Source organism: Orbicella franksi, unplaced genomic scaffold, assembly GCF_964199315.1.
Source record: "Orbicella franksi unplaced genomic scaffold, jaOrbFran1.1 SCAFFOLD_146, whole genome shotgun sequence".
NCBI lineage: Eukaryota > Metazoa > Cnidaria > Anthozoa > Scleractinia > Merulinidae > Orbicella > Orbicella franksi.
Window position 1 is genome coordinate 17,360 of NW_027670727.1, and position 27,507 is coordinate 44,866.

At 39.7% G+C, this 27,507-nt stretch overlaps 1 protein-coding gene across 2 annotated transcripts; it reads right to left on the reverse strand.

Moving 5' to 3' along the window:
* Positions 1-10,226: 10,226 nt before the first annotated feature.
* On the reverse strand, positions 10,227-15,670 carry LOC145474394 (uncharacterized). 2 transcript variants are annotated; one of them, XR_014045415.1, is made up of 4 exons: positions 13,124-15,670; positions 12,491-12,556; positions 11,039-12,152; positions 10,227-10,700 (listed from the first exon to the last, which is right to left on the reverse strand). XR_014045415.1 is itself a non-coding variant. In XM_081455134.1 (3 exons), the coding sequence occupies exons 1-3, from the start codon at positions 13,241-13,243 to the stop codon at positions 12,018-12,020; spliced, it is 321 nt and encodes a 106-aa protein (XP_081311260.1). In that variant the 5' UTR covers positions 13,244-15,670; the 3' UTR covers positions 10,227-12,017. The 2 variants fall into 2 exon arrangements, 1 of the variants encoding a protein (XP_081311260.1); XM_081455134.1 differs by having other exon boundaries at positions 10,227-12,152.
* Between the last annotated feature and the right edge of the window lie 11,837 nt (positions 15,671-27,507).

Consider the following 27,507-nt stretch of genomic DNA (forward strand, 5'->3'; position numbering starts at 1 on the left):
CACAGGCAGAGTGTCTTTATTTGCTGATTTGGGAAAAACTGCCGTTCGCCTGAGGGGTAAAGGGTTAACTTATCACAATGGGCAGGCATTAGCCTACATTTGTTTTTGCGAAAACTCAGAGCTGCATTTAAAATTACCTGTTGGGTTGGTGGGCTGATCATTGGCTCGGGTTCCTGGGGAGAGGAATGAAAAATTTTCAAATTGTGGGTAAATTCAGGGGCAGATCCAGGATTTTTCGTAGAAGGGGGTGCACCACTAAGGAATGGCATAACTGACTGGTGAGGTACACAAATTTTAAAAGCAAATACAGAGAAGGCTTCATCACAGGGGGGATGCACACTCCCTCCACCCTTTCCCTAGATCTGCCCTTGACATTATTCAACTGTCACAGTATGAGCTAAATTCCCTTTTCATACCAACCTGTTGTGTCGGTCTCTTGTGTCTTGTTAATTGCAGATGGCACTGGTACCTCCCTGGAGGGTACTTCACTAGCTGGTAGCATATCCGTATCTAAATATGAAATGAATAAAAAAATTCTAATTTGTATGGACAAGCATTAGTATACATAAACTCGAGAATGCATTAATCAAAATTACCTGGTGGGCTGGATGGCTGGTCAGTGATTGGAGAATCTGGAAAGAGGAATTAGTAAGACTTTTCAACTGGGGATAAATTATGCGTCTGGTCCCTAATTAAAAAGGTACTCTGGAGAGAAGTCAAGCAGAATATTCAATGGCTATTTAAACATACCCGGGATCTCACATTCCGATGAGCTCACTTGAATTTTAATTTTGCCAATTGTGTCACGAACTTTTCCAATAAGTTCCTGGGCATCGTCCGAAAGCGTAGGCGCCATGGACTCAACCTGTCTCCAAAGAACAACAAATTCTTGGAACAAAGTCTTCGGCAATCGAACGTAGTCGTCCATTGTCAAAGGAAACTTTTTTAAAGTCAGTCTTTTTAGTGCAACCGTTGGTTTTTTACCCACGTCTCAGCCAATAGGATCACGGCAAATTGTTTTTTCAAATTTTTCAACCAATCACGGAAAGAACTTGGCAACGGAAGTCTGCGTGAAGTCCTAGTCGTGATTAAAACAAATTAAATAGGACAAATCTAGACCACAAATAAATATCTACATTCATTTCCTATATAGAAATACGGATAAAAAGCCTGCTTCATATTTTTTAAATAATACGTAAGTTTAAGTTACTGTGAAACTCAGACAACCGTGAAAAAAAAAAAACGAAAACGTTCTTCCGACCGGAGGAATTTGAAAACGCCGGCTTTTCCCTCTAGTCTGGATGGAAAATATTTGAAAACGGAGCTTTTCGACAACTATGACATCACCATAATGTGAGTTTCTCTCCGGAGTCTTCCTCAAACACAAATCCAGACTTTTCGGTTGTTACGTTTTCAAAATTCCTCCGGTCGGAAGAACGTTTTCGAAAATTGCAAATAGTTGTCTTTTATGCTGTAATTAACTAGTCTTTTTGCGATTGGAATTCTGTAATTTTTATTAGTGTAAGTGTCCCCAATTAGCTTACTGTTTTACAGTGAGCTAGAATTTTGACACGTTAATAAAGTTATTTATTTCAAACTTTAATGCGTTTTCAGAGTGAGGGCTCCGTTTTGTGCCAATGACAGCATTTTTTATTCTTTTGCTAAGAATTGTGTATTTAGGTAGCCCTTTACATAAGCCTTGTTGGCTTCTCTAGGCTTCCTTGCCTATAATATACAGTGATGGGAAATTTTTATGTTTATAAATGGCAAAAATAAGCAATAAACAAAATTTTGGAATTTTTCCGACGTAGTGTGGACGGTGCCTAAAGCCCTTACCACACTAATGCGGTTTAGTATGAAAACGCATAATTTTTTGATGCGTTTTCGCCTATCATCCCCACTAAAACGCCCGAAAACGCTGATGAAAACGGAGGCTTTCGGAAACGATTTCCAAAGTGGAGCATTTTGAAAACGTTTCGTTTGTAGTGTGGACATCTGGAAACGAAAGCTTTTGAAAACGGTGACGAAAAAAGCATCATATTCTAAAGAACTGGTTCATGCTTAGCGCGCGTGTATCGAGTTTTGGATGCACGCGGGAAGTTTCGAGGGCACGAAAGAAGCGTAAGAGCTGCTCGAGGCGATAGTCGAGAGCAACTCTGGCCTCTTGAGTGCTCTACAAACTTCCCAAGTGAACCCATAACTCGATATACGCACAGCTAAAAGCATAAACCAATTCTTGTATAACATGGCGACAAAAACTTGGGCGCTAAAATATGCTTTATCTGTGATTGACTACAAGGTTCTCACAACACACGGTGAAGGAAAACAAAGGTTATTAGGATGTTAACACGCCACAATCAGTTGAGCAACAGTTGAACAAAACGGCTTATTGTCATAGAAAAATTCGCTTTTCCGAATTAATTATAATAAAATACAGGCAAACAAAGTCAAAAATACTCAATGAAGATGTAGACAAAGAAAGTCAAAATACTCAAGTTTAAGTAAACATCTTAGCTTGGCAAAAGTCAAAGGCTCGAAGTAGGGTTTGGATTGTTCAGAATAATCTTGACATTTCCGAAACTTAAACAAAGGGAACTTGCACCAAACTCGACGAAAACTGCACACGTCATGTTTTATACGCACGGCCGTATGAAAACGCACAATTTTTTGATGCGTTTTCGCCTATCATCCCTACTAAAACGCCCGAAAACGCTGATGAAAACGGAGGCTTTCGGAAACGGTTTCCAAAGTGGAGCATTTTGAAAACGTTTCGTTTGTAGTGTGGACATCTGGAAACGAAAGCTTTTGAAAACGGTGACGAAAAAAGCATCATATTCTAAAGAACTGGTTCATGCTTAGCGCGCGTGTATCGAGTTTTGGATGCACGCGGGAAGTTTCGAGGGCACGAAAGAAGCGTAAGAGCTGCTCGAGGCGATAGTCGAGAGCAACTCTGGCCTCTTGAGTGCTCTACAAACTTCCCAAGTGAACCCATAACTCGATATACGCACAGCTAAAAGCATAAACCAATTCTTGTATAACATGGCGACAAAAACTTGGGCGCTAAAATATGCTTTATCTGTGATTGACTACAAGGTTCTCACAACACACGGTGAAGGAAAACAAAGGTTATTAGGATGTTAACACGCCACAATCAGTTGAGCAACAGTTGAACAAAACGGCTTATTGTCATAGAAAAATTCGCTTTTCCGAATTAATTATAATAAAATACAGGCAAACAAAGTCAAAAATACTCAATGAAGATGTAGACAAAGAAAGTCAAAATACTCAAGTTTAAGTAAACATCTTAGCTTGGCAAAAGTCAAAGGCTCGAAGTAGGGTTTGGATTGTTCAGAATAATCTTGACATTTCCGAAACTTAAACAAAGGGAACTTGCACCAAACTCGACGAAAACTGTACACGTCATGTTTTATACGCACGGCCGCACGTATATAGAGATTTCGTTCATGATGGCTCAATAGGAATTAAGTAGGACAAGCGCGCTCTGTTACAATGCAACATTTTAGAAAACAGCCCTGTGAAAATATACGCGCTGATTGGTTAATAATCGTGTTTCTATTAAGCAATTAGATTATGAGTTCGAGAATATACAAATTAAAGCTTATAGAGCTGGTGGCTATCACCCTGTCCCGAGTTTTTAAATACAGTCCAACCTCCACCAACGACCACCTCCTTACAACGGCCACCTCTCTACAGCGGCCATTTTGTTTCGTCCCGGCGGACGGCCCATAAATTTACTCTTCACCTCTCTACAACGGTCACCTCTTCATAACGGCAACGGCCACTAATTGCCAAAATAACCTCTCCACAACGGCCAGTTAATCAACGACTGACGAATGGTGTATACAAAAACCCATTTTATATTGTAAGTCGTCAGGAACCTTGATCCGTACCGCGTATCGTTGGTCTCTGTTTCTGTTTGGTTTTTGTTTTTTTGACATATTTTGACTGTTTTAGGTATTTCGATGCTAATATAAGCATTGTGTTTAATATACAAATGTTGTAGCCCCCGTCAAAACAGGTACCATCACACCCCTACCACCCCATAACGGCCCCTTACCCCAAGGTAGCCGTTGTAGAGAGGTTTGACTGTTACATGGATTGTCTAATTTTTCACGACCTCTTCGAAACATTTTTATCCGAGAACGATTTTTGTACGATCACTCCTTATTCGAAAATGTTCTGTAAATTTTCGCTAGAATTAAATATGGCAAAACACGGACACGTTTTTATAACGCTTCGGGTCCGGAAACCGTTTTTTAGAGGTCGTGAAAAATTTGGCGTTTTGAAATGGCACGAAGTTCACAAGTTTTCTCGAGCTTCGGAGGTTCAGAATTTTGCTTTAAAATATAGGGATATATATAAGTGCGTTCTCTCTGATCGGCTCAAAAAGCTTTGCTTCACCTGAACATAAAACATAAACTGAAAGGCATGTTTCATGTCAAAGTCGAACAGTGTGGTCGCGTATGGACTAAGTAGTCATGTTAGAACCCACGCAAAGATAAACAAGATGATACTATGGATGTATCGAGCAAAACATAAGCACGAAAGAGTCTTCACGTCAAATCGGTAATATTCGAGAAAAAAGAACTAAGGACTTTCCTTGTTAGATCAAGGGGAAAAAAACCGGTCACGGAAAGTGGAACGCCCAAATCTCAAATGGGATGTCACAATGATATCCACTTGACCACTAAACCAGTGAAATCTTAGCGTGGCAATACGCTGTAGAAGGAAAGTCGTGTTTTTAGGATTTAAGAGAAACCCAAGTACACGCAGTTATGCGTCTACTTTAATTTACAGAAAACAGGGAAAAGTCATTTTTAAACTTTGTTACTGTCTACTTAATTGGAAAAAGGGATAAGAATCTTAAAAGGTTTTGTGAGTGATCAGCCCCACGAAAAACTTCAATCAAGACAAGCGCAATTGAGTGCAACCAAAACTATTTATTTGCGATCAACAATCTAACAATGTAATCAGCCTTCACTGGTCATGTTCTGTCTTATAAACGTCACATGTTTGACTTGCTAACTTCACAGTAAAACTCTGGAAAAAAGACAAATACATTTTCTTGTAATTGAGCTATAAAGAAAACTCTTTTCATCTGTTCTGTTCTGTTCTGTCTTATATGACCAAAAAAAGAACATTAACCTGACTGGCTTCATAGAGCCTCAAAGAAACTGTGAAATCACGAAAATTTTAGATCACTGCGCTAAACAAACACTCTGTAGTATTTGCCAATCTAAACGTAACAGGAACTATATAAACTCATATATACTAGGCTGACTTGGACAACGCTTACTCTTACTGGGGATTGAAATCGCGAAAATTTTAAATTACTGCACTTAACAAACAGTCTGTAGTATTTGCCGATCTAAACGCAACAGGAACCAAATAAAACTATATATGCAAGGCTGACTTGGACAACGCTTACCCTTACTGGGGGATTGAAAACACGAAAATTTTAAATTACTGCACTTAACACTCTGTTATATTTGCCACTCTAAATGCAACAGGAACCAAATAAAACTATATATACAAGGCTGACTTGGACAACGCTTACTCTTACTGGGGGATTGCTACCCATTTCTTAGTCTTAAAAGTTAGTCCTTGACCAACACAATCAAAACAATATAGCGACTCCAAATTCCCCGAAACGATTCCCTAATAAATCGAACATTAAACAAATACGTCTTTGACCCAAACACCACAATGGATGCGATTGGTTTTCAGAAAGCAAGCACCATCTAAAAGAGTGTATGTTGGTCAAGGGTTCACTAGCTATGTTATTTGCTGTACAAATTGCCTCTTAAACTCCTAAACACGACATACTGTTTTGGAAATACTTTGCCCGACTCAAGGACAACGTTTTCTCCCATTATCCAAATCGTTTTTCAGCGTAAAATGTATAGTACATTGTATCTCGAAGGTCAAATGCAACAGAATTGTCCCTTTTTTTGTCTGCCTAAGACAACTGTCCTTGAGGAATTTATAGCCTTGAAGACAGCTGATGATATTTTGACGTGGACGCACGTATACCGGAAAATCTTACTGAGACTTCCAATAACTGCAGTGAGTTTTACCTTATATCTGTCGTCTTCATGTTTTATGCTGAACAGAACAACCACTGAGCATCCTAGCAATACTTCAATCTTTCTATGATCTAGGGACATTTCCATATTCTGAAAGGCTGACAATTTTGTTGCACTTAAACTTAAAAGATTGCGAGGCCGTCTATTGTTATTAAATAAACGTTATCAAAGAGCTGGATCTAAGTGAGGCGTTTCAGTATCGTGAGGCGTTTCAGTGTCGATGTCCGAGCGTGTTACTTTTTTATCATAGACCACAGTCGTTTCTTTGGTGTTCGAAGCTCGTAAGTTCCGTCGAGTCGATGGAAAACGACATCTACGGGGTAGATCAGAGAGCTTGCCTTTTCCTCCCACACGTCGGTCCCTGCTTGGAATTCGAAGTAGGTTGGGCGCGTTTCGACTTCTTTAAACCAAGCTAGTCGAGCGGACCTCCCGTCCGCTGTGTATTTAAGAACCTTGGCTAAGAACACGGTGGGATTTTCCTGAGTTGCGTCGCAAGACACGAGAGCGCACATTTCTCCCGGGGAGGGCAAATCCTCTGTTTCCTGATCACTGTCATCTTTTGGGGAACATGGAGCTGGAGCTTCGTCCAGGATAAAATTGACAGCGGACCTATTCAGGTAGCTTAATGCTTGTGATCTGCGTTCAGACTCAGTGCGTCGATCGTAAATATTTATCTGCGTTCTCAAACTGTGCTTGCAAACACGTGCTAGGGACTCGGCTAGCCTTACATCAGAACTTTCTGGAGAAGAACGGAAGTGTTCCACGAGGGCGTGCCTCATTTCGTTGATGGCGCAAGGAAAACCAAGGTGTTCTTGAAAAATGAGCGACAGGTAGTGTGAAAAGGAACTAGACGTCTTGAATTGAGTGCCGCGCTTGTTGACAAAGAAGTAGTCATGCTTGTCTTCAGACAGGAGACGCGGTCTCGAGATGCCCTTGTACTCTTTGAGATGGAAGATGACAAACTGATACTCGGCAGTGTCAAATCGAACAACATTAAGACCGTATTTTGGCGCGGTTTTATAACCATGCTCTATTAGCCAGACAGGTCCCTCGCTCGAAAAGATTATTGCATTGTCTCCCTCTGGAAAACTCTGGGCGAATTTGTGAATTTCTTGCTCTGCTGGTTCTTTTGTTGACAGACGTAGGGTCCTCAGTTCTTTGGCTCGGCCAGGGTTCACAGCGAAAAGAAGGAGCATCGTGAAATTCATGTGTAACCTTGCTCTAACCACTCCAGAGGCCTCCTCGTACCTACAGTGGAGGTTTCGAACGACTTCCTGAAACTGCGGCCAAAGTAGTTTCACAGATGGCGCGCTCTTTGTAAGACGCTGTGCCTTTTCCAGTTGATTCCGCACTGAGCGAAGATCAGAGATGCTTTCCACGTGCTCGTAGTTTCTTCGACTCTGGTCTGCATGGATAAACTTTGCCGTTATTATCAGACTGTGAAGATACCGAGAAGCCGTAGAGTTCTGAACACGTCGGTCTTCCTTGAGGTAATTCACGAATCTCTCCACTGAGGTCAAGTCATCAACGAGAGACAAGGCGGGTTTCAGTTTTAAGTTGGTCTCGCAGTGAGCCAAGAATGTTACTAGCCTCTCCACGTGTTTCTGCCATGTGCTTTCTGCCATTCTCGGCGACCGCCTTCTGTGATTGAACTCGGCAAGATAAAACGCTTTCATCTCGCGAACCGAAGCTATGACATCTTGGAATGCAGAAATATTGAGTTTTCGTTTCTTTAACATCAGAGTGATTTCACTATCATCTTGCTGAAGGCAGTCTTCGCCATTAGATTCGTCAGAACTGTCCAAGTTAGATGAGTCTTCCTCCATTGATTGGAAGTCAGCGTTGTTGCATTCATCTTCGCTTGAGCTTTCCTCCCGGGGCGTGGCCTCGTTAATCGAGGAGCTCTTGGTGGCGGTCTCACCAGTTTGCAAGATATGGTCAATGGAGAAATTGGAAGTTGTTGCTACTGGACTTCTTTGATTAATGCCACTGTCGTAAGATAGAGCTGATGATTTGGAACTAGTCTCTCGACTGAAACGCCTCTCGACTTTGGAGAAAGCACTATAGCCGGCGCCAATGCGCTTTGTACTTAGCTGCCTTTCATTTTGCATGCGCGATTCGTGATAAGCTTGGAGAATGTTCACGTCTCGTTTAGATATAAGTGAAATTACCCTAAAATTAGCTAACTGAGGCCTTGCTCTTTTAACATTGTCCTGAATGTCCCCAGAGCAGTGGACAAGAGTCAATCCTAAGCTTCGCATGCGGGATTTAATCGTTTTTCTTGGAACGCCAGTAAACATTTTGTCGCATACTTCGATGAAAGCGTGATATGTCCGTCCTTGGTCATCAGAAACTGGGAAAAGGGAGTCGTTATATTCTTCATCACCACCAGTAAGAGAGGAACTTTTGTCTATCTAATAATAACCAAGAAAAACAAATTAACAATAGCACTTTACAGTAAGAGTTGTTCTAATGCTTAGGCTCAAGAGTAAAGAACATCCTATTTCTCTTCACATCACCTTGTCAAGCAGGTGAAAAATAATCTACAACTAGTAACACGGATGTAGACAGATTTATATATTGAACACTGGTGCACGAATGTGTACCAGGGTTATCATTTTAGAACAAATTATTTCAGTGATCCCTGTCTCTTGCACGAGAGGTTCTTTAGGAGTATGTCAAGCCCATTCAGTCAACAAGCTCAGTTTTAAGCTAAGTTTTCCAGATTTTCTGTCTGATGGCAACCGGATCAAAGTGGTCGCTTAGTAAAATGTACCCACATTCTTTACAAAGGAACATTTGAAGTACTATTTTCCATGGTTCTTGGCGTTTAGCAAATGGTGCCTTTAAATTCTATTGCTAAGAATAGAAAGCGCTTCGTCTCCGGAGATCGTCGTATCTCAAGTAGCAGCTCCCAGCTTTTACAACTCTTGTGACGAGAGATGAAATTGACACAGACTTTGATAGCCATTACCGAAGCCTTAATCAGACCCACTAGCGAAAGCTTAGCTCAATCCTTTTCCTTTCGACGTCGTCTTATTTCGAAACAGTGTAAGCGCACAACTCACCGAATCTTCCAGTACTGGGTTTGATGTCCAGCTTGAGTTTTGTAGCTCTTCGCGTCTAATCCGCACTTCACTCTGAAAGAAAAACATATAATCAAAAACTATATCTCATCATTCATCACCAAAACCAGAATTCTCCGACACTAGTGAAAATACTTCACTCAATCATTTCTCCGCCAAAGTTTCAAAAACTAATAACCTAATAAATAGCGCAATTTCTACGTGCAAGACCTCACACTTGGCTTCTATGTTTTCCGAAAATGATCAACCGCAATTGATTTCTGGGCTCAGTAAAGTTAATGTCCTTACTCCATGTAATCAGTGATGTACCCATTTTTCTACCAAACGCAAATTCAAAATCTGAAATGGACTGTTTTAAACGAGAATCAAGCAGTGGTTCTCACTCAACTCACCGGATCTCCAAGCTCCGTTCTCGTTGAACTACTGGAGGTTTGTTTTCGTCCGATGCCCGCTTTTCTCTGAAGAACAAAAGAAAAGAAATGATTAATGTTAAAGGATGTGAATTAGGCGCTACTACGCACCTTGCAAATCTGTTCTTTCTCGTTATTGATCTTTTCTTTCAGAAAATTCTCTTTCAATCTTATTTTATTGACTGTGATGATTTCGGTTTCCTAGGTTGACGAAAAAATCTCCCTCAGTGACTTCTTTTGGAACAAATGATGCAATAATCACACAGGAAGTAATTAACTTTCAATTAGTAACTGGAGCCGCCAAGTACTAATCGACTTACACCTTGAACGTTCAAGCATTTAAGTGCTCAAACGTTCAAACGCCTAAGCATTTCGATGGACTGACTGAAAAGAGATTTGCCTCTATTTTCCGAAAAGGATTTACTGCAACTGATTCCTCGGCTAAGTAAAGTTAACGGCCGAGCTCCCTCTTATCAGCGATGCTCGCATTTTTCTGCTCAACGGAATTTGAAATCCGACATTTTTGGGCTGTTTCAAATGAAAATAGGTGCACGAATGGGAACCAGGGTTACCATTTCACAGCAAATTATTTCAGTGATCCCTGTCTCTAGCACGAGAGGTTCTTTAGGAGCATGTCAAGCCCATTCAGTCAACAAGCTCAGTTTTAAGCTAAGTTTTCCAGATTTTCTGTCTGATGGCAACCGGACCAAAGTGCTCGCTCAGTAAAATGTTCCCACATTCCTTACAAAGGAACATTTGAAGTGCTATTTTCCATGGTTCTTGGCGTTTAGCAAATGGTGCCTTTAAATTCTATTGCTAAGAATAGAAAGCGCTTCGTCTCCGGAGATCGTCGTATCTTAAGTAGCAGCTCCCAGCTTTTACAACTCTTGTGACGAGAGATGAAATTGAAACAGACTTTGATAGCCATTACCGAAGCCTTAATCAGACCCACTAGCGAAAGCTTAGCTCAATCCTTTTCCTTTCGACGTCGTCTTATTTCGAAACAGTGTGAACACACAACTCACCGAATCTTCCAATACTGAGTTTGATGTCCAGCTTGAGTTTTGTAGCTCTTCGCGTCTAATCCGCACTTCACTCTGAAAGAAAAACATATAATCAAAAACTGTATCTCACCATTCATCACCAAAACCAGAATTCTCCGACACTAGTGAAAATACTTCACTCAATCATTTCTCCGCCAAAGTTTCAAAAACTAATAACCTAATAAACAGCGCAATTTCTATGTTCAAGACCTCACACTTGGCTTCTATGTTTCCCGAAAATGATCAACCGCAATTGATTTCTCGGCTCAGTTAAGTTAATATCCTTACTCCATGTAATCAGTGATGTACTCATTTTTCTACCAAACGCAAATTCAAAATCTGAAATGGACTGTTTTAAACGAGAATCAAGCAGTGGTTCTCACTCAACTCACCGGATCTCCAAGCTCCGTTCTCGTTGAACTACTGGAGGTTTGTTTTCGTCCGATGCCCGCTTTTCTCTGAAGAACAAAAGAAAAGAAATGATTAATGTTAAAGGATGTGAACAGGCGCTACTACGCACCTTGCAAATCTGTTCTTTCTCGTTATTGATCTTTTCTTTCAGAAAATTCTCTTTCAATCTTATTTTATTGACTGTGATGATTTCGGTTTCCTAGGTTGACGAAAAAATCTCCCTCAGTGACTTTTTTTGGAACAAATGATATAATAATCACACAGGAAGTAATTAACTTTCAATTAGTAACTGGAGCCGCCAAGTACTAGTCGACTTACACCTTGAACGTTCAAGCATTTAAGTGCTCAAACGTTCAAACGCCTAAGCATTTCGATGGACTGACTGAAAAGAGATTTGCCTCTATTTACCGAAAAGGATTTACTGAAACTGATTTCTTGGCTAAGTAAAGTTAACGGCCGAGCTCCCTCTTATCAGCGATGCTCGCATTTTTCTGCTCAACGGAATTTGAAATCCGACATTTTTGGGCTGTTTCAAATGAAAAAAGGTGCACGAATGTGAACCAGGGTTACCATTTCACAGCAAATTATTTCAGTGATCCCTGTTTCTTGCACGAGAGGTTCTTTAGGAGCATGTCAAGCCCATTCAGTCAACAAGCTCAGTTTTAAGCTAAGTTTTCCAGATTTTCTGTCTGATGGCAACCGGACCAAAGTGCTCGCTCAGTAAAATGTTCCCACATTCCTTACAAAGGAACATTTGAAGTACTATTTTCCATGGTTCTTGGCGTTTAGCAAATGGTGCCTTTAAATTCTATTGCTAAGAATAGAAAGCGCTTCGTCTCCGGAGATCGTCGTATCTTAAGTAGCAGCTCCCAGCTTTTACAACTCTTGTGACGAGAGATGAAATTGAAACAGACTTTGATAGCCATTACCGAAGCCTTAATCAGACCCACTAGCGAAAGCTTAGCTCAATCCTTTTCCTTTCGACGTCGTCTTATTTCGAAACAGTGTGAACACACAACTCACCGAATCTTCCAATACTGAGTTTGATGTCCAGCTTGAGTTTTGTAGCTCTTCGCGTCTAATCCGCACTTCACTCTGAAAGAAAAACATATAATCAAAAACTATATCTCACCATTCATCACCAAAACCAGAATTCTCCGACACTAGTGAAAATACTTCACTCAATCATTTCTCCGCCAAAGTTTCAAAAACTAATAACCTAATAAACAGTGCAATTTCTATGTTCAAGACCTCACACTTGGCTTCTATGTTTTCCGAAAATGATCAACCGCAATTGATTTCTCGGCTCAGTTAAGTTAATGTCCTTACTCCATGTAATCAGTGATGTACCCATTTTTCTACCAAACGCAAATTCAAAATCTGAAATGGACTGTTTTAAACGAGAATCAAGCAGTGGTTCTCACTCAACTCACCGGATCTCCAAGCTCCGTTCTCGTTGAACTACTGGAGGTTTGTTTTCGTCCGATGCCCGCTTTTCTCTGAAGAAAAAAGAAAAGAAGTGATTAATGTTAAAGGATGTGAATCACGCGCTATAAATACGCGCCTTGCAAATCTGTTCTTTCTTGTTATTGATCTTCTCTTTTAGAAAATCCTGTTTTAATCTTACTTTATTGACTGTGATGATTTCGGTTTCCTAGGTTCAAGAGAAAATCTCCCTCAGTGACTTGTTTTGGAATAAATGGTGCAATAATCACACAGGAAGTGATTAGCTTTTAATTAGTTACTGGAGCCGCCAATTACTAATCGACTTACATCTTGAACGTTTAAGCATCTAAGTTCAGTTTTAAGCTAAGTTTTCCAGATTTTCTGTCTGATGGCAACCGGACCAAAGTGGTCGCTTAGTAAAATGTACCCAAATTCCTTATAAAGGACCATTTGAAGTAATATTTTTCATGGTTGTTGGCGATTTACAAATTGTCCCTTTATATTCTGTTGCTAAGAATAGGAAGTGCTTAGTCTCCGGGGATTGCCATGCGTTAATGAATTTGATGGTAGCAGCTCCCAGCTTTTGTCGTCTTATTTCGTAACAATGTGGACACACTCACCGAATCTTCCAGTAACGGGTTGGACGTCCAGCTTGAGTTTCGTAACTCTTCGCGTCTAACCCGCACTTTGCTCTGAAAGAAAAAGAAATAATGAAAAAAATCATCATTCATGACATTCATCACCAAAACCAGAATTCTCTGACACTAGTGAAAATACGTCACTCAAATAATTCTTTGCCAATGTTTCAAAAAATAACAGCCTAATAAACAGTGAACTTTCTACGCTAAGACCTCACACTTGGCCTCCATGTTTTTGGAAAGTGATCTACCGTAATTGATTCCGCGGCGAAGCAAGAGTGCGCCCTGACTCCATTCAACAAATGTTTGCATTTTTCTGCCAAACGTAAATTAAAAATCTGACTTTCTTGAATATTTTCATGGAGAATCAAGCGGTGGTTTTCACTCAACTCACCGGACCTTCCAGCTCTGACGTCTCTGTACCACTACACGTAGGTTCTCGTCGGATCCGCGCTTTTTTCTGAGAAAAATAAATACAAATAAATAAATTATGCTGTGAATCACGGGCTTAAAGTGCAATTCTCACATTCTAGGGTATATCCCTCGCACAACACATTTCCACGTCAAACTGAACTGACACTTTGAACATTTGTTCTTTCTCTCGCTCAAATAAGATCGAAGACGAACTAGTCTCACTTAAAGCAATGTTGAAAGAAACCAAACTGCATAGATAGATAGCTTTTTAAATTTGACATTGACTTACCGCACCTTGACATTTCTCTTGTCTGCCAGAGCATCATGGTAACCAACCCCAATTGAACTAATGGCTGGCGTTTGGAACAAACCCTGTGCGTGTTTTAGACAAACATAAAAGAAGAAAGCATTAAGTCTCGTTTGATAGCAGCCAGATGTAAAAGATAAATGGTTTTCTATAATTATCAAGTACACTAAGAGGTCTTTAGAAATCTAAAGCGTTGCAATCTCATCGAAGAGACATGCATTGCAAAACTCTCTTACCGGAGGCGAATCGAGGCTCATTTCGTCAGAAGTGTCAGAATATTCCCTGGCTGTAGTCAATGGCTGCAATGAGATAAAGAAAACAGGCAATGTATATTAATGACATGTAGGACTTTCTCATTTTGAAGCTGGCAGGTTTGGTCGAACAATTAAACTACGGTAGCAAACCAAAACGGCCCTCAACGTCTCATCTGCCACACCCCTACCAGTCTGTTGTGGGTCGTTCAGTGACATTAAATGTTGCATAAATAGGCAGCGCCCAGTAGAAACTTCCTAGATCACCTTGATAGCCGTAAAATGCCCACGGGCAGCTTGCAAAATCAGCCGACGCCACATTCATGGTAAACAAACTTAAAAATGTGAAAATCCGGCCTATAAAATCGGTCAGTTATTTGAAACCACAAAGCGAGTACTCCGTTTTTCTTTCTTGTAGACTTCACTCATTGTTAAAAAAAAACAAATTTCAATGCTAATGACCGGCCTGATTAAGCGCTTAATCCATCGAGTGTTTCTCTGTTCAAAAAGCTCTCACCTGGAATACGTGGTCGCGCTCCCGCGACATAATTCCGGGATAAGACAGTGGCGAAAGACGACTCAGTAACAAACTAAGAGAAGCTGCATGATTCCTCTTTCTTTCTGAGTGCAAGCATAACGTAGCTTGCAGAAAAATGATGAAACATGAAACATGAAACATACTACATGCCGCACGACACTCTGTTGGCGCAACAGCTACTAAATGAGAATGCACTCTAAAACCGACTAAATAAGGGTGTTCGGTGTGATCGTAATTGACAGCTTCTAAGACGAAACGCCCACAAAAAGAACATCTGCTTTAAATAAATCGATCTTCAGAAGGGTAAACAACGTTGAAATCTCCTCCAAAGGAAATTACTAAAAGGTGGAACACCACATACACGACTTTCTCTGGTGGTTTGTTTCGTTAAAAAGTAATAAATAAAAACAGAGCAAGAAAGGCAAGCACTGAAGAGCCCTGCCAGTTAATCGTGCCAGTTAATTGCGCGATAACACCCACACAAGGTCGAATTCCGGGCGCCACTAACTAATCTTAAAAAAACATCTGTGTTGTAAATCTTCAAACATGCGCTGCGTAACTCTGTTGTTCTTTAAAAGACAGCAGAGATCCTATAGACAAACTTGACAGCTTCCAGATAGTCTGCTGGCAGCTGGTTTTCTCTCTTAGGGTCACTTAGACGAGCGCTTGGTCATCGCGGACGCAAAAAGGCAGTATGAAGGCGAGACGAGAAAACACCGTCTGCGGACTCTTTTTAACTTTTCAAACCCTCCGTCAGCCCAACAATGGAGTACCTGATTAGTCAATATGTGCCCTATGACAGATAGCTGACAGGAGGGAAAATAAAGCGTCATAAGTTTCGCGCGAAGCATAACAAAGAGTCTCGAGCGAGCATGCGATAGCGTATCATCCTGTTTGAGTTGACTAGCTTACACGACTCCAACAGTTCGTGACATTTGTACATTTGCCGTTGTCTTCGGTAACTCGACCTTTTTTGTCTCTTCACTCCTATTCATGAAGGGGACTTCATGTCGTATAAAGACCGTGCTATGGCAAAATTTTGAGAGGTCATAGGTCTGCTTGATTTCCGCTGTTATCTGCATGTCGAGTTTGCACCTCTATAATTGCCATGTGTTTATGCATTTTTGAGGCTCATTTCTATTGTAAGACATGTTTTTAAGTCTCCAAGTATTCGCTTTCGAAGGAAAAAATATGAGATTTACCGTGAAAATGTTGCTTACGTGCATTCTATATTGTGACGCTGGGCCCGGCTGTGATTAGAACTGTTTGCAAGTACAGTAGGTAGATTCTTACCACGGAAAATTTGTCCTCGTACGTTTTTCTTAGGAGACGCCGTAGCCTTACTTCAAGTAAGCTATACGTTCCTCTGGAGACATTCGTATATTTCTTGGACCTATACCTGATCGAGCTCATGTTTCTCGAGCCTGATGTATAGGTTTAGTCCTCCTTTTGTTCGTTCTGACACGACATGATTCAAATGTAGTTGTTTACGGGCAACTCTTGATTGTTTTTGCCTTTGGCTTAAATAAACCTCACATCAATTTGATGACTAATAAAATATATATATATAAAAAAAAACATTGTAATCATGTTTAAAGTAGGACAGTGTTTAACTAAACAAGTAATCAACACTTTTTACTATTCCCTTGTTTACCACGTAAATTTACCTTGCTAACCACGTAAATCATCGAGACTTGTGTGTACCCATATGTACTCATATGTACTCGTGAGGTGTTTTAGACTCGGCTTTTCTATTTTTTTTTTACCTCTATTAGGTGGCAAACACCTCGTGCGCGACTACTATCCATTTCCCCGAGGGTGGCCGTTTAATAGGGGTTGAAGTGTACATGAAAGATTTTAAAGACATTTCTTGTCACATAGATAGATATCCAAAGGAAACATTTTGATAGGAAGAGTGAGAGTTTGTAAGTGAGTGTAAAGAACAGAACAGAACAGAGATAACTCTTTTTCATCCGCAGTACAGTGAACGAATTGTCAAACTAATTCCTGCTTACCGACAAAGAGTGAAATGGAATGATATAACTCTTGCAAACAGATTTCAGATCGCAAGTAATTCATATCTTGTTCTGTCCGTATCAAATCACTCAGAACTCAATACATACATACTCAATTTTTTGGCAGACACACTACTGTCTTTATTGCCTGGAACTTATTAAGCGAGACTAAACATCCCATGGAACATCAGATGACTTATCACAACTATCGAGCAACTTATAAGCTACATAAAACTGATTACCTTAAGTTTTACTCCGTCGTCTGACGAATTTGTTGAGAAGAGGCAACTTGATCTGAAACGTACGATGAATTTCACGAAGTATAACAAACATTTTCCATAGTCATTTTATAAGAGCAACAGACCACACTTTTAATGGGTTTATAGGCGGTAATAACCCACTTAAAAACTTTCCTCATGTTCTCCCAAATAATAATAATAATCGAATATTTCCTCAGGATAACCCTTCAGTATAAAGTACTGTTATCAACGGGGTCCTGCTAAGAATTAAAAACTAATAAACAAGAATTATTAAGATATATAAAATAAGATACATATTAAAAACCGTTAAAAATACAATAGAAATTACAAGTAATAATCGTCTAAGGCTTTCCTAAATAAAACTCTAGAATTAATGTTTCTTAAACTTAAAGGCAATAAATTAAAAATCGAGGCACCTAAAAAATAAAAGCTACGGCGTGCAAAATCCAGTCTGACTTTTGGCATAAGTGCGTTCGTATTACCCCTGTAAAGCCATAGAGAGGTAGTGTGCTCTACTGCTTAAATAACTCACGGCTAGGTCTTACCACTTACGCACACTAGTACGGAATTTTAAAATGTACTTACCACGGTTCCAAGCCGGTTAAACGTTAGCTCAGTCACTTTTCATCTAAAATAAGCCCCTGTTTTACCGTTCGGCTGAGCGGAACAGTCAAGGCCACAACGCCAAATGAAGAATCCATTGGAGGGTAAGTCTAGTGCCAGCAGCCGCAGTAATTTCAGCTCCAATAGCATATACAATGGTATAGACTCACAAATGATGGACATAGCATGTGGGGTTCCACAGGCGTCTGTTCTTGACCCACCTCTATTTTTGACTTACATAAACGACATAACTGCTTCAAGTTAAGTGTTTTCTTTCACATTATTTGCTGATCACACAAACATATTCTATAACAGTACAAGTTTGAATCAGTTACTCTTAATGACTAATAATGAGCTAGCACAGCTTTCGGTTTTGCTTCAAAGCAAATAAATTATGTTGAAATATTTCTAAAACAATATTATATATTATTCTCAAATAGGAAAAATGTTAAGAATGAAGACCATCAATCTTAAGATAGATGAACGCATCATAAACAGAGCTAGCGAATGCAAGTTTGTAGGTTCAATTAAAGTTGAAAACCTAACATGGAAACCTCACATCAATTTTATAACTAATAAAATATATAAAAAAAACATTGTAATCATGTTTAAAGTAGGACAATGTTTAACTAAAAAAGTAATCAACACTTTATACTACTCCCTTGTTTACCCATATATCCACAATTGTAATATTAGTTGGGCCAACAATTATCGTACAAGATTGTCTAGAATTGTGACACTTCAAAAAGGAGCGGTTAGGAATGTAAGCTTAAAGATTAAGTATGGAGGGAGTCCAGTTAATACCTAGGAATATCTCTTTTTACGTTTAAATTTCATAACAATCAGTTTCCTAAAAATATGACAAATCTTTTCCCAGCTAATTCCCAAATACGTAGTTATAATACACGGCATGCAGATGACCACGTAAACCATCGAGACTTAGACAATACTCATTGGCCTACCAAAGGTCCAAAAATATGGAACAGAATAGATAGCAAAATACGTTAAATCTAATCATTACATTTATCTAAGAAAAAGATGAAAAGTAATATAATTGACAAAACAGCAGTGGCGAATTATCCCTGTAATAAAAATGCATATTAATTTTATTGCTTCTTTGTTTACTTTCACGAGAATTAGGATAACAATAATGGCAGATGAGAAGATTTCAAAATTGGCATAAGCTCTATTTCTCATCATTAAGTCTATTATAATGACGTGAAAACCTAGCTAAGTTGCAGTTGACCTCAATTTTAAAGGGATCTATAACTACAACCAATTTTTTTGCTTTTTTGTAGACTCCATCACTATGTAATTTAGCAGTGACTCTAAAATAAGATAAACAACGCATTAGTGATGGAAGGAATAAAATGAAATGAATTGACAGTGAAAATGAAATGCATGATTGCAAAGCTGACACTTAAAGGAATTGACGGACTACCAAACTCGCTATGTCCAGACATAGTTAGGATTGTTTTTAACCAACAAGCAGAAGGTTTTTATAAGAAGGGAAAGTAGCGTCCAGGGACCGCTTAATCCCTTACTAATTAATATAACTACTGAATAAGCAATAACAAAATAATAAAGTTTGTGCCAATCATTGAACCACAAACTTCTAGGGATAGACAAGAAAATCGGCACACATTCATTAAGGGTATTTATGTAGTAGAAATAACAGTTAAGGTGGCTCAAAACAGTTTCCAGCAATTAGATTATGATGGGTCATTATAACCACTCTTTATCACTTGATGCTATCTCATAACCACCTGAAAGTTTTTAAACATTTAAGTTTTTTGATACCATGATTGTAGCATCAAGTGATAAGGAGTGGTTATAACGACCCATCAAAATCTAAACGCTAAGTTTCCAGCACTCAGATTTTCGTGGGTCCTTAAAACCACTCTTAATCACTTGATGTTACAATCATGGTATCAAACAACTGCCCAACCATTGGTCAACACGTTCTTATCATTGTCGTGACACAATAGACTACCATAGAAACAGTATGACCTACTAAAAACACCCTTAATTACAGCTTTAGGAGCCCTTAATTCAAAAACAGCACGGTGGAATTTTTTTATACTATCAACATTTTAAAAGCATGATAACACGCAATATTTAGCATGCTCATCAAATAATCAAATGATCAAGTGATAAAGAGTGGTTAATCCGGAAACTGGAAACTGTTTTGAGCCACCTTAAAGCCCCTCTTGATTTACATATATGACATAACTGCTTCAAGTTAAGTGTTTTCTTTCACATTATTTGCTGATGACGCAAACATATTCTATAATAGTACAAGTTCAAATCAGTTACTCTCAATGACTACTAATGAGCTAGCACAGCTTTCAGCTTGGTTCAAAGCAAATAAATTATGTTGAAATATTTCTAAAACAATATTATATATTATTCTCAAATAGGAAAAATGTTAAGAATGAAGACCATCAATCTTAAGATAGATGAACGCATCATAAACAGAGCTAGCGAATGCAAGTTTGTAGGTTCAATTAAAGTTGAAAACCTAACATGGAAACCTCACATCAATTTTATAACTAATAAAATATATAAAAAAAACATTGTAATCATGTTTAAAGTAGGACAATGTTTAACTAAAAAAGTAATCAACACTTTATACTACTCCCTTGTTTACCCATATATCCACAATTGTAATATTAGTTGGGCCAACAATTATCGTACAAGATTGTCTAGAATTGTGACACTTCAAAAAGGAGCGGTTAGGAATGTAAGCTTAAAGATTAAGTATGGAGGGAGTCCAGTTAATACCTAGGAATATCTCTTTTTACGTTTAAATTTCATAACAATCAGTTTCCTAAAAATATGACAAATCTTTTCCCAGCTAATTCCCAAATACGTAGTTATAATACACGGCATGCAGATGACCACGTAAACCATCGAGACTTAGACAATACTCATTGGCCTACCAAAGGTCCAAAAATATGGAACAGAATAGATAGCAAAATACGTTAAATCTAATCATTACATTCATCTAAGAAAAAGATGAAAAGTAATGTAATTGACAAAACAGCAGTGGCGAATTATCCCTGTAATAAAAATGCATATTAATTTTATTGCTTCTTTGTTTACTTTCACGAGAATTAGAATAACAATAATGGCAGATGAAAAGATTTCAAAATTGGCATAAGCTCTATTTCTCATCATTAAGTCTATTATAATGGCATGATAACCTAGCTAAGTTGCAGTTGACCTCAATTTTAAAGGGATCTATAACTACAACCAATTTTTTTGCTTTTTTGTAGACTCCATCACTATGTAATTTAGCAGTGACTCTAAAATAAGATAAACAACGCATTAGTGATGGAAGGAATAAAATGAAATGAATTGACAGTGAAAATGAAATGCATGATTGCAAAGCTGACACTTAAAGGAATTGACGGACTACCAAACTCGCTATGTCCAGACATAGTTAGGATTGTTTTTAACCAACAAGCAGAAGGTTTTTATAAGAAGGGAAAGTAGCGTCCAGGGACCGCTTAATCCCTTACTAATTAATATAACTACTGAAAAAGCAATAACAAAATAATAAAGTTCGTGCCAATCATTCAACCACAAACTTCTAGGGATAGACAAGAAAATCGGCACACATTCATTAATGATATTTATGTAGTAGAAATAAAAGTTAAGGTGGCTCAAAACAGTTTCCAGCAATTAGATTATGATGGGTCATTATAACCACTCTTTATCACTTGATGCTATCTCATAACCACCTGAAAGTTTTTAAACATTTAAGTTTTTTGATACCATGATTGTAGCATCAAGTGATAAGGAGTGGTTATAACGACCCATCAAAATCTAAACGCTAAGTTTCCAGCACTCAGATTTTCGTGGGTCCTTAAAACCACTCTTAATCACTTGATGTTACAATCATGGTATCAAACAACTGCCCAACCATTGGTCAACACGTTCTTATCATTGTCGTGACACAATAGACTACCATAGAAACAGTTTCACCTGCTAAAAACACCGCTAATTACAACTTTAGGAGCCCTTAATTCAAAAACAGCAGGATAAAATTTTTTCATACTATCAATATTTCAAAAGCATGATAAGACGCAATATTTAGCATGCTCATCAAATAATCAAATGATCAGGTGATAAAGAGTGGTTAATCCGGAAACTGGAAACTGTTTTGAGCCACCTTTAAGCCCCTCTTGGTCCGCGCCTGTGTATTGGTTATTTCACAGATACCCCAAACTACCCAGCAGTAATCCACCTCTTAGACAACCTCCAGGATCATCAGGGGCATTCCCCTATCCGCCACCTAGGGGACGCGCCGTATAGGCCAGAGGGAGGCCCACGGTATAAAATTACCTACCTGACCACATCAAAATCTCAAAAAAACTTTAATTAAATATGATAAAGAAAGAGCGCAATACCTCTGAAACTCTAAGCAGTTCACACGGGCCTCTGTCGGTATGAAATCAATCAGAGCTTGGAGAAAATAGCTCCACTTTAACTAAGTTAATTGAAGGCGGTTTTACCCGACAAAAACGAAACTAATCATCAAAAGAAAACTGAGAGAGCAAAGGCTTTTTATGTAATGTAGTAGGCCGAGTAGCTACTCAACTCTACGCACCTCAGAGAAAAATCCAGCCACCGACACTGCGTCCCGATGGTGGCGAATTGACGTCCGGCCAGCAGATGATATATGCCTCGATCTAGACACCGGCACAGGAGAGAGAACCGACATGAATGACATCAGACCATCATGATAAAAGGGGTCAATTAACTTCGTTCGCCATTGACCGAGAAAATTGAACTTGAGGTGATACATGTCTCAGTTAAAAGCGACGTTTCGCGTTAGTTGAAAACACAATAAGATAGATAGATAGAAACTTTATTAAGAATGCCATCAGCCGACTAGCTGGGGGAAAACTCCCCTACTAATACGGGGACATAACAAAAACTGAAAAAAACAACCTAAAATGTGCTGTGAGTAGAATTCATTCTTAGTAAATCATCTTTGCGCGCTCATTGCTCGAACAGAGACAGCCGGCAATACCTCTGAAACTCTAAGCAGTTCACACGGGCCTCTGTCGGTATGAAATCAATCAGAGCTTGGAGAAAATAGCTCCACTTTAACTAAGTTAATTGAAGGCGGTTTTACCCGACAAAAACGAAACTAATCATCAAAAGAAAACTGAGAGAGCAAAGGCTTTTTATGTAATGTAGTAGGCCGAGTAGCTACTCAACTCTACGCACCTCAGAGAAAAATCCAGCCACCGACACTGCGTCCCGATGGTGGCGAATTGACGTCCGGCCAGCAGATGATATATGCCTCGATCTAGACACCGGCACAGGAGAGAGAACCGACATGAATGACATCAGACCATCATGATAAAAGGGGTCAATTAACTTCGTTCGCCATTGACCGAGAAAATTGAACTTGAGGTGATACATGTCTCAGTTAAAAGCGACGTTTCGCGTTAGTTGAAAACACAATAAGATAGATAGATAGAAACTTTATTAAGAATGCCATCAGCCGACTAGCTGGGGGAAAACTCCCCTACTAATACGGGGACATAACAAAAACTGAAAAAAACAACCTAAAATGTGCTGTGAGTAGAATTCATTCTTAGTAAATCATCTTTGCGCGCTCATTGCTCGAACAGAGACAGCCGGCAATACCTCTGAAACTCTAAGCAGTTCACACGGGCCTCTGTCGGTATGAAATCAATCAGAGCTTGGAGAAAATAGCTCCACTTTAACTAAGTTAATTGAAGGCGGTTTTACCCGACAAAAACGAAACTAATCATCAAAAGAAAACTGAGAGAGCAAAGGCTTTTTATGTAATGTAGTAGGCCGAGTAGCTACTCAACTCTACGCACCTCAGAGAAAAATCCAGCCACCGACACTGCGTCCCGATGGTGGCGAATTGACGTCCGGCCAGCAGATGATATATGCCTCGATCTAGACACCGGCACAGGAGAGAGAACCGACATGAATGACATCAGACCATCATGATAAAAGGGGTCAATTAACTTCGTTCGCCATTGACCGAGAAAATTGAACTTGAGGTGATACATGTCTCAGTTAAAAGCGACGTTTCGCGTTAGTTGAAAACACAATAAGATAGATAGATAGAAACTTTATTAAGAATGCCATCAGCCGACTAGCTGGGGGAAAACTCCCCTACTAATACGGGGACATAACAAAAACTGAAAAAAACAACCTAAAATGTGCTGTGAGTAGAATTCATTCTTAGTAAATCATCTTTGCGCGCTCATTGCTCGAACAGAGACAGCCGGCAATACCTCTGAAACTCTAAGCAGTTCACACGGGCCTCTGTCGGTATGAAATCAATCAGAGCTTGGAGAAAATAGCTCCACTTTAACTAAGTTAATTGAAGGCGGTTTTACCCGACAAAAACGAAACTAATCATCAAAAGAAAACTGAGAGAGCAAAGGCTTTTTATGTAATGTAGTAGGCCGAGTAGCTACTCAACTCTACGCACCTCAGAGAAAAATCCAGCCACCGACACTGCGTCCCGATGGTGGCGAATTGACGTCCGGCCAGCAGATGATATATGCCTCGATCTAGACACCGGCACAGGAGAGAGAACCGACATGAATGACATCAGACCATCATGATAAAAGGGGTCAATTAACTTCGTTCGCCATTGACCGAGAAAATTGAACTTGAGGTGATACATGTCTCAGTTAAAAGCGACGTTTCGCGTTAGTTGAAAACACAATAAGATAGATAGATAGAAACTTTATTAAGAATGCCATCAGCCGACTAGCTGGGGGAAAACTCCCCTACTAATACGGGGACATAACAAAAACTGAAAAAAACAACCTAAAATGTGCTGTGAGTAGAATTCATTCTTAGTAAATCATCTTTGCGCGCTCATTGCTCGAACAGAGACAGCCGGCAATACCTCTGAAACTCTAAGCAGTTCACACGGGCCTCTGTCGGTATGAAATCAATCAGAGCTTGGAGAAAATAGCTCCACTTTAACTAAGTTAATTGAAGGCGGTTTTACCCGACAAAAACGAAACTAATCATCAAAAGAAAACTGAGAGAGCAAAGGCTTTTTATGTAATGTAGTAGGCCGAGTAGCTACTCAACTCTACGCACCTCAGAGAAAAATCCAGCCACCGACACTGCGTCCCGATGGTGGCGAATTGACGTCCGGCCAGCAGATGATATATGCCTCGATCTAGACACCGGCACAGGAGAGAGAACCGACATGAATGACATCAGACCATCATGATAAAAGGGGTCAATTAACTTCGTTCGCCATTGACCGAGAAAATTGAACTTGAGGTGATACATGTCTCAGTTAAAAGCGACGTTTCGCGTTAGTTGAAAACACAATAAGATAGATAGATAGAAACTTTATTAAGAATGCCATCAGCCGACTAGCTGGGGGAAAACTCCCCTACTAATACGGGGACATAACAAAAACTGAAAAAAACAACCTAAAATGTGCTGTGAGTAGAATTCATTCTTAGTAAATCATCTTTGCGCGCTCATTGCTCGAACAGAGACAGCCGGCAATACCTCTGAAACTCTAAGCAGTTCACACGGGCCTCTGTCGGTATGAAATCAATCAGAGCTTGGAGAAAATAGCTCCACTTTAACTAAGTTAATTGAAGGCGGTTTTACCCGACAAAAACGAAACTAATCATCAAAAGAAAACTGAGAGAGCAAAGGCTTTTTATGTAATGTAGTAGGCCGAGTAGCTACTCAACTCTACGCACCTCAGAGAAAAATCCAGCCACCGACACTGCGTCCCGATGGTGGCGAATTGACGTCCGGCCAGCAGATGATATATGCCTCGATCTAGACACCGGCACAGGAGAGAGAACCGACATGAATGACATCAGACCATCATGATAAAAGGGGTCAATTAACTTCGTTCGCCATTGACCGAGAAAATTGAACTTGAGGTGATACATGTCTCAGTTAAAAGCGACGTTTCGCGTTAGTTGAAAACACAATAAGATAGATAGATAGAAACTTTATTAAGAATGCCATCAGCCGACTAGCTGGGGGAAAACTCCCCTACTAATACGGGGACATAACAAAAACTGAAAAAAACAACCTAAAATGTGCTGTGAGTAGAATTCATTCTTAGTAAATCATCTTTGCGCGCTCATTGCTCGAACAGAGACAGCCGGCAATACCTCTGAAACTCTAAGCAGTTCACACGGGCCTCTGTCGGTATGAAATCAATCAGAGCTTGGAGAAAATAGCTCCACTTTAACTAAGTTAATTGAAGGCGGTTTTACCCGACAAAAACGAAACTAATCATCAAAAGAAAACTGAGAGAGCAAAGGCTTTTTATGTAATGTAGTAGGCCGAGTAGCTACTCAACTCTACGCACCTCAGAGAAAAATCCAGCCACCGACACTGCGTCCCGATGGTGGCGAATTGACGTCCGGCCAGCAGATGATATATGCCTCGATCTAGACACCGGCACAGGAGAGAGAACCGACATGAATGACATCAGACCATCATGATAAAAGGGGTCAATTAACTTCGTTCGCCATTGACCGAGAAAATTGAACTTGAGGTGATACATGTCTCAGTTAAAAGCGACGTTTCGCGTTAGTTGAAAACACAATAAGATAGATAGATAGAAACTTTATTAAGAATGCCATCAGCCGACTAGCTGGGGGAAAACTCCCCTACTAATACGGGGACATAACAAAAACTGAAAAAAACAACCTAAAATGTGCTGTGAGTAGAATTCATTCTTAGTAAATCATCTTTGCGCGCTCATTGCTCGAACAGAGACAGCCGGCAATACCTCTGAAACTCTAAGCAGTTCACACGGGCCTCTGTCGGTATGAAATCAATCAGAGCTTGGAGAAAATAGCTCCACTTTAACTAAGTTAATTGAAGGCGGTTTTACCCGACAAAAACGAAACTAATCATCAAAAGAAAACTGAGAGAGCAAAGGCTTTTTATGTAATGTAGTAGGCCGAGTAGCTACTCAACTCTACGCACCTCAGAGAAAAATCCAGCCACCGACACTGCGTCCCGATGGTGGCGAATTGACGTCCGGCCAGCAGATGATATATGCCTCGATCTAGACACCGGCACAGGAGAGAGAACCGACATGAATGACATCAGACCATCATGATAAAAGGGGTCAATTAACTTCGTTCGCCATTGACCGAGAAAATTGAACTTGAGGTGATACATGTCTCAGTTAAAAGCGACGTTTCGCGTTAGTTGAAAACACAATAAGATAGATAGATAGAAACTTTATTAAGAATGCCATCAGCCGACTAGCTGGGGGAAAACTCCCCTACTAATACGGGGACATAACAAAAACTGAAAAAAACAACCTAAAATGTGCTGTGAGTAGAATTCATTCTTAGTAAATCATCTTTGCGCGCTCATTGCTCGAACAGAGACAGCCGGCAATACCTCTGAAACTCTAAGCAGTTCACACGGGCCTCTGTCGGTATGAAATCAATCAGAGCTTGGAGAAAATAGCTCCACTTTAACTAAGTTAATTGAAGGCGGTTTTACCCGACAAAAACGAAACTAATCATCAAAAGAAAACTGAGAGAGCAAAGGCTTTTTATGTAATGTAGTAGGCCGAGTAGCTACTCAACTCTACGCACCTCAGAGAAAAATCCAGCCACCGACACTGCGTCCCGATGGTGGCGAATTGACGTCCGGCCAGCAGATGATATATGCCTCGATCTAGACACCGGCACAGGAGAGAGAACCGACATGAATGACATCAGACCATCATGATAAAAGGGGTCAATTAACTTCGTTCGCCATTGACCGAGAAAATTGAACTTGAGGTGATACATGTCTCAGTTAAAAGCGACGTTTCGCGTTAGTTGAAAACACAATAAGATAGATAGATAGAAACTTTATTAAGAATGCCATCAGCCGACTAGCTGGGGGAAAACTCCCCTACTAATACGGGGACATAACAAAAACTGAAAAAAACAACCTAAAATGTGC

What these genes read in the sequence shown, in the direction of transcription:
- LOC145474394 (XM_081455134.1), bottom strand. Translation starts at nt 13,243, where the DNA reads ATGAATGTCATGAATGATGATTTTTTTCATTATTTCTTTTTCTTTCAG. An exon ending in ACCCGTTACTGGAAGATTCG is followed by an intron (nt 12,557 to 13,123) that starts GTGAGTGTGTCC and finishes TTTTTTCTTCAG; the next exon opens with AGAAAAGCGGGCATCGGACG. An exon ending in GAACGGAGCTTGGAGATCCG is followed by an intron (nt 12,153 to 12,490) that starts GTGAGTTGAGTG and finishes TTTTTCTTTCAG; the next exon opens with AGTGAAGTGCGGATTAGACG.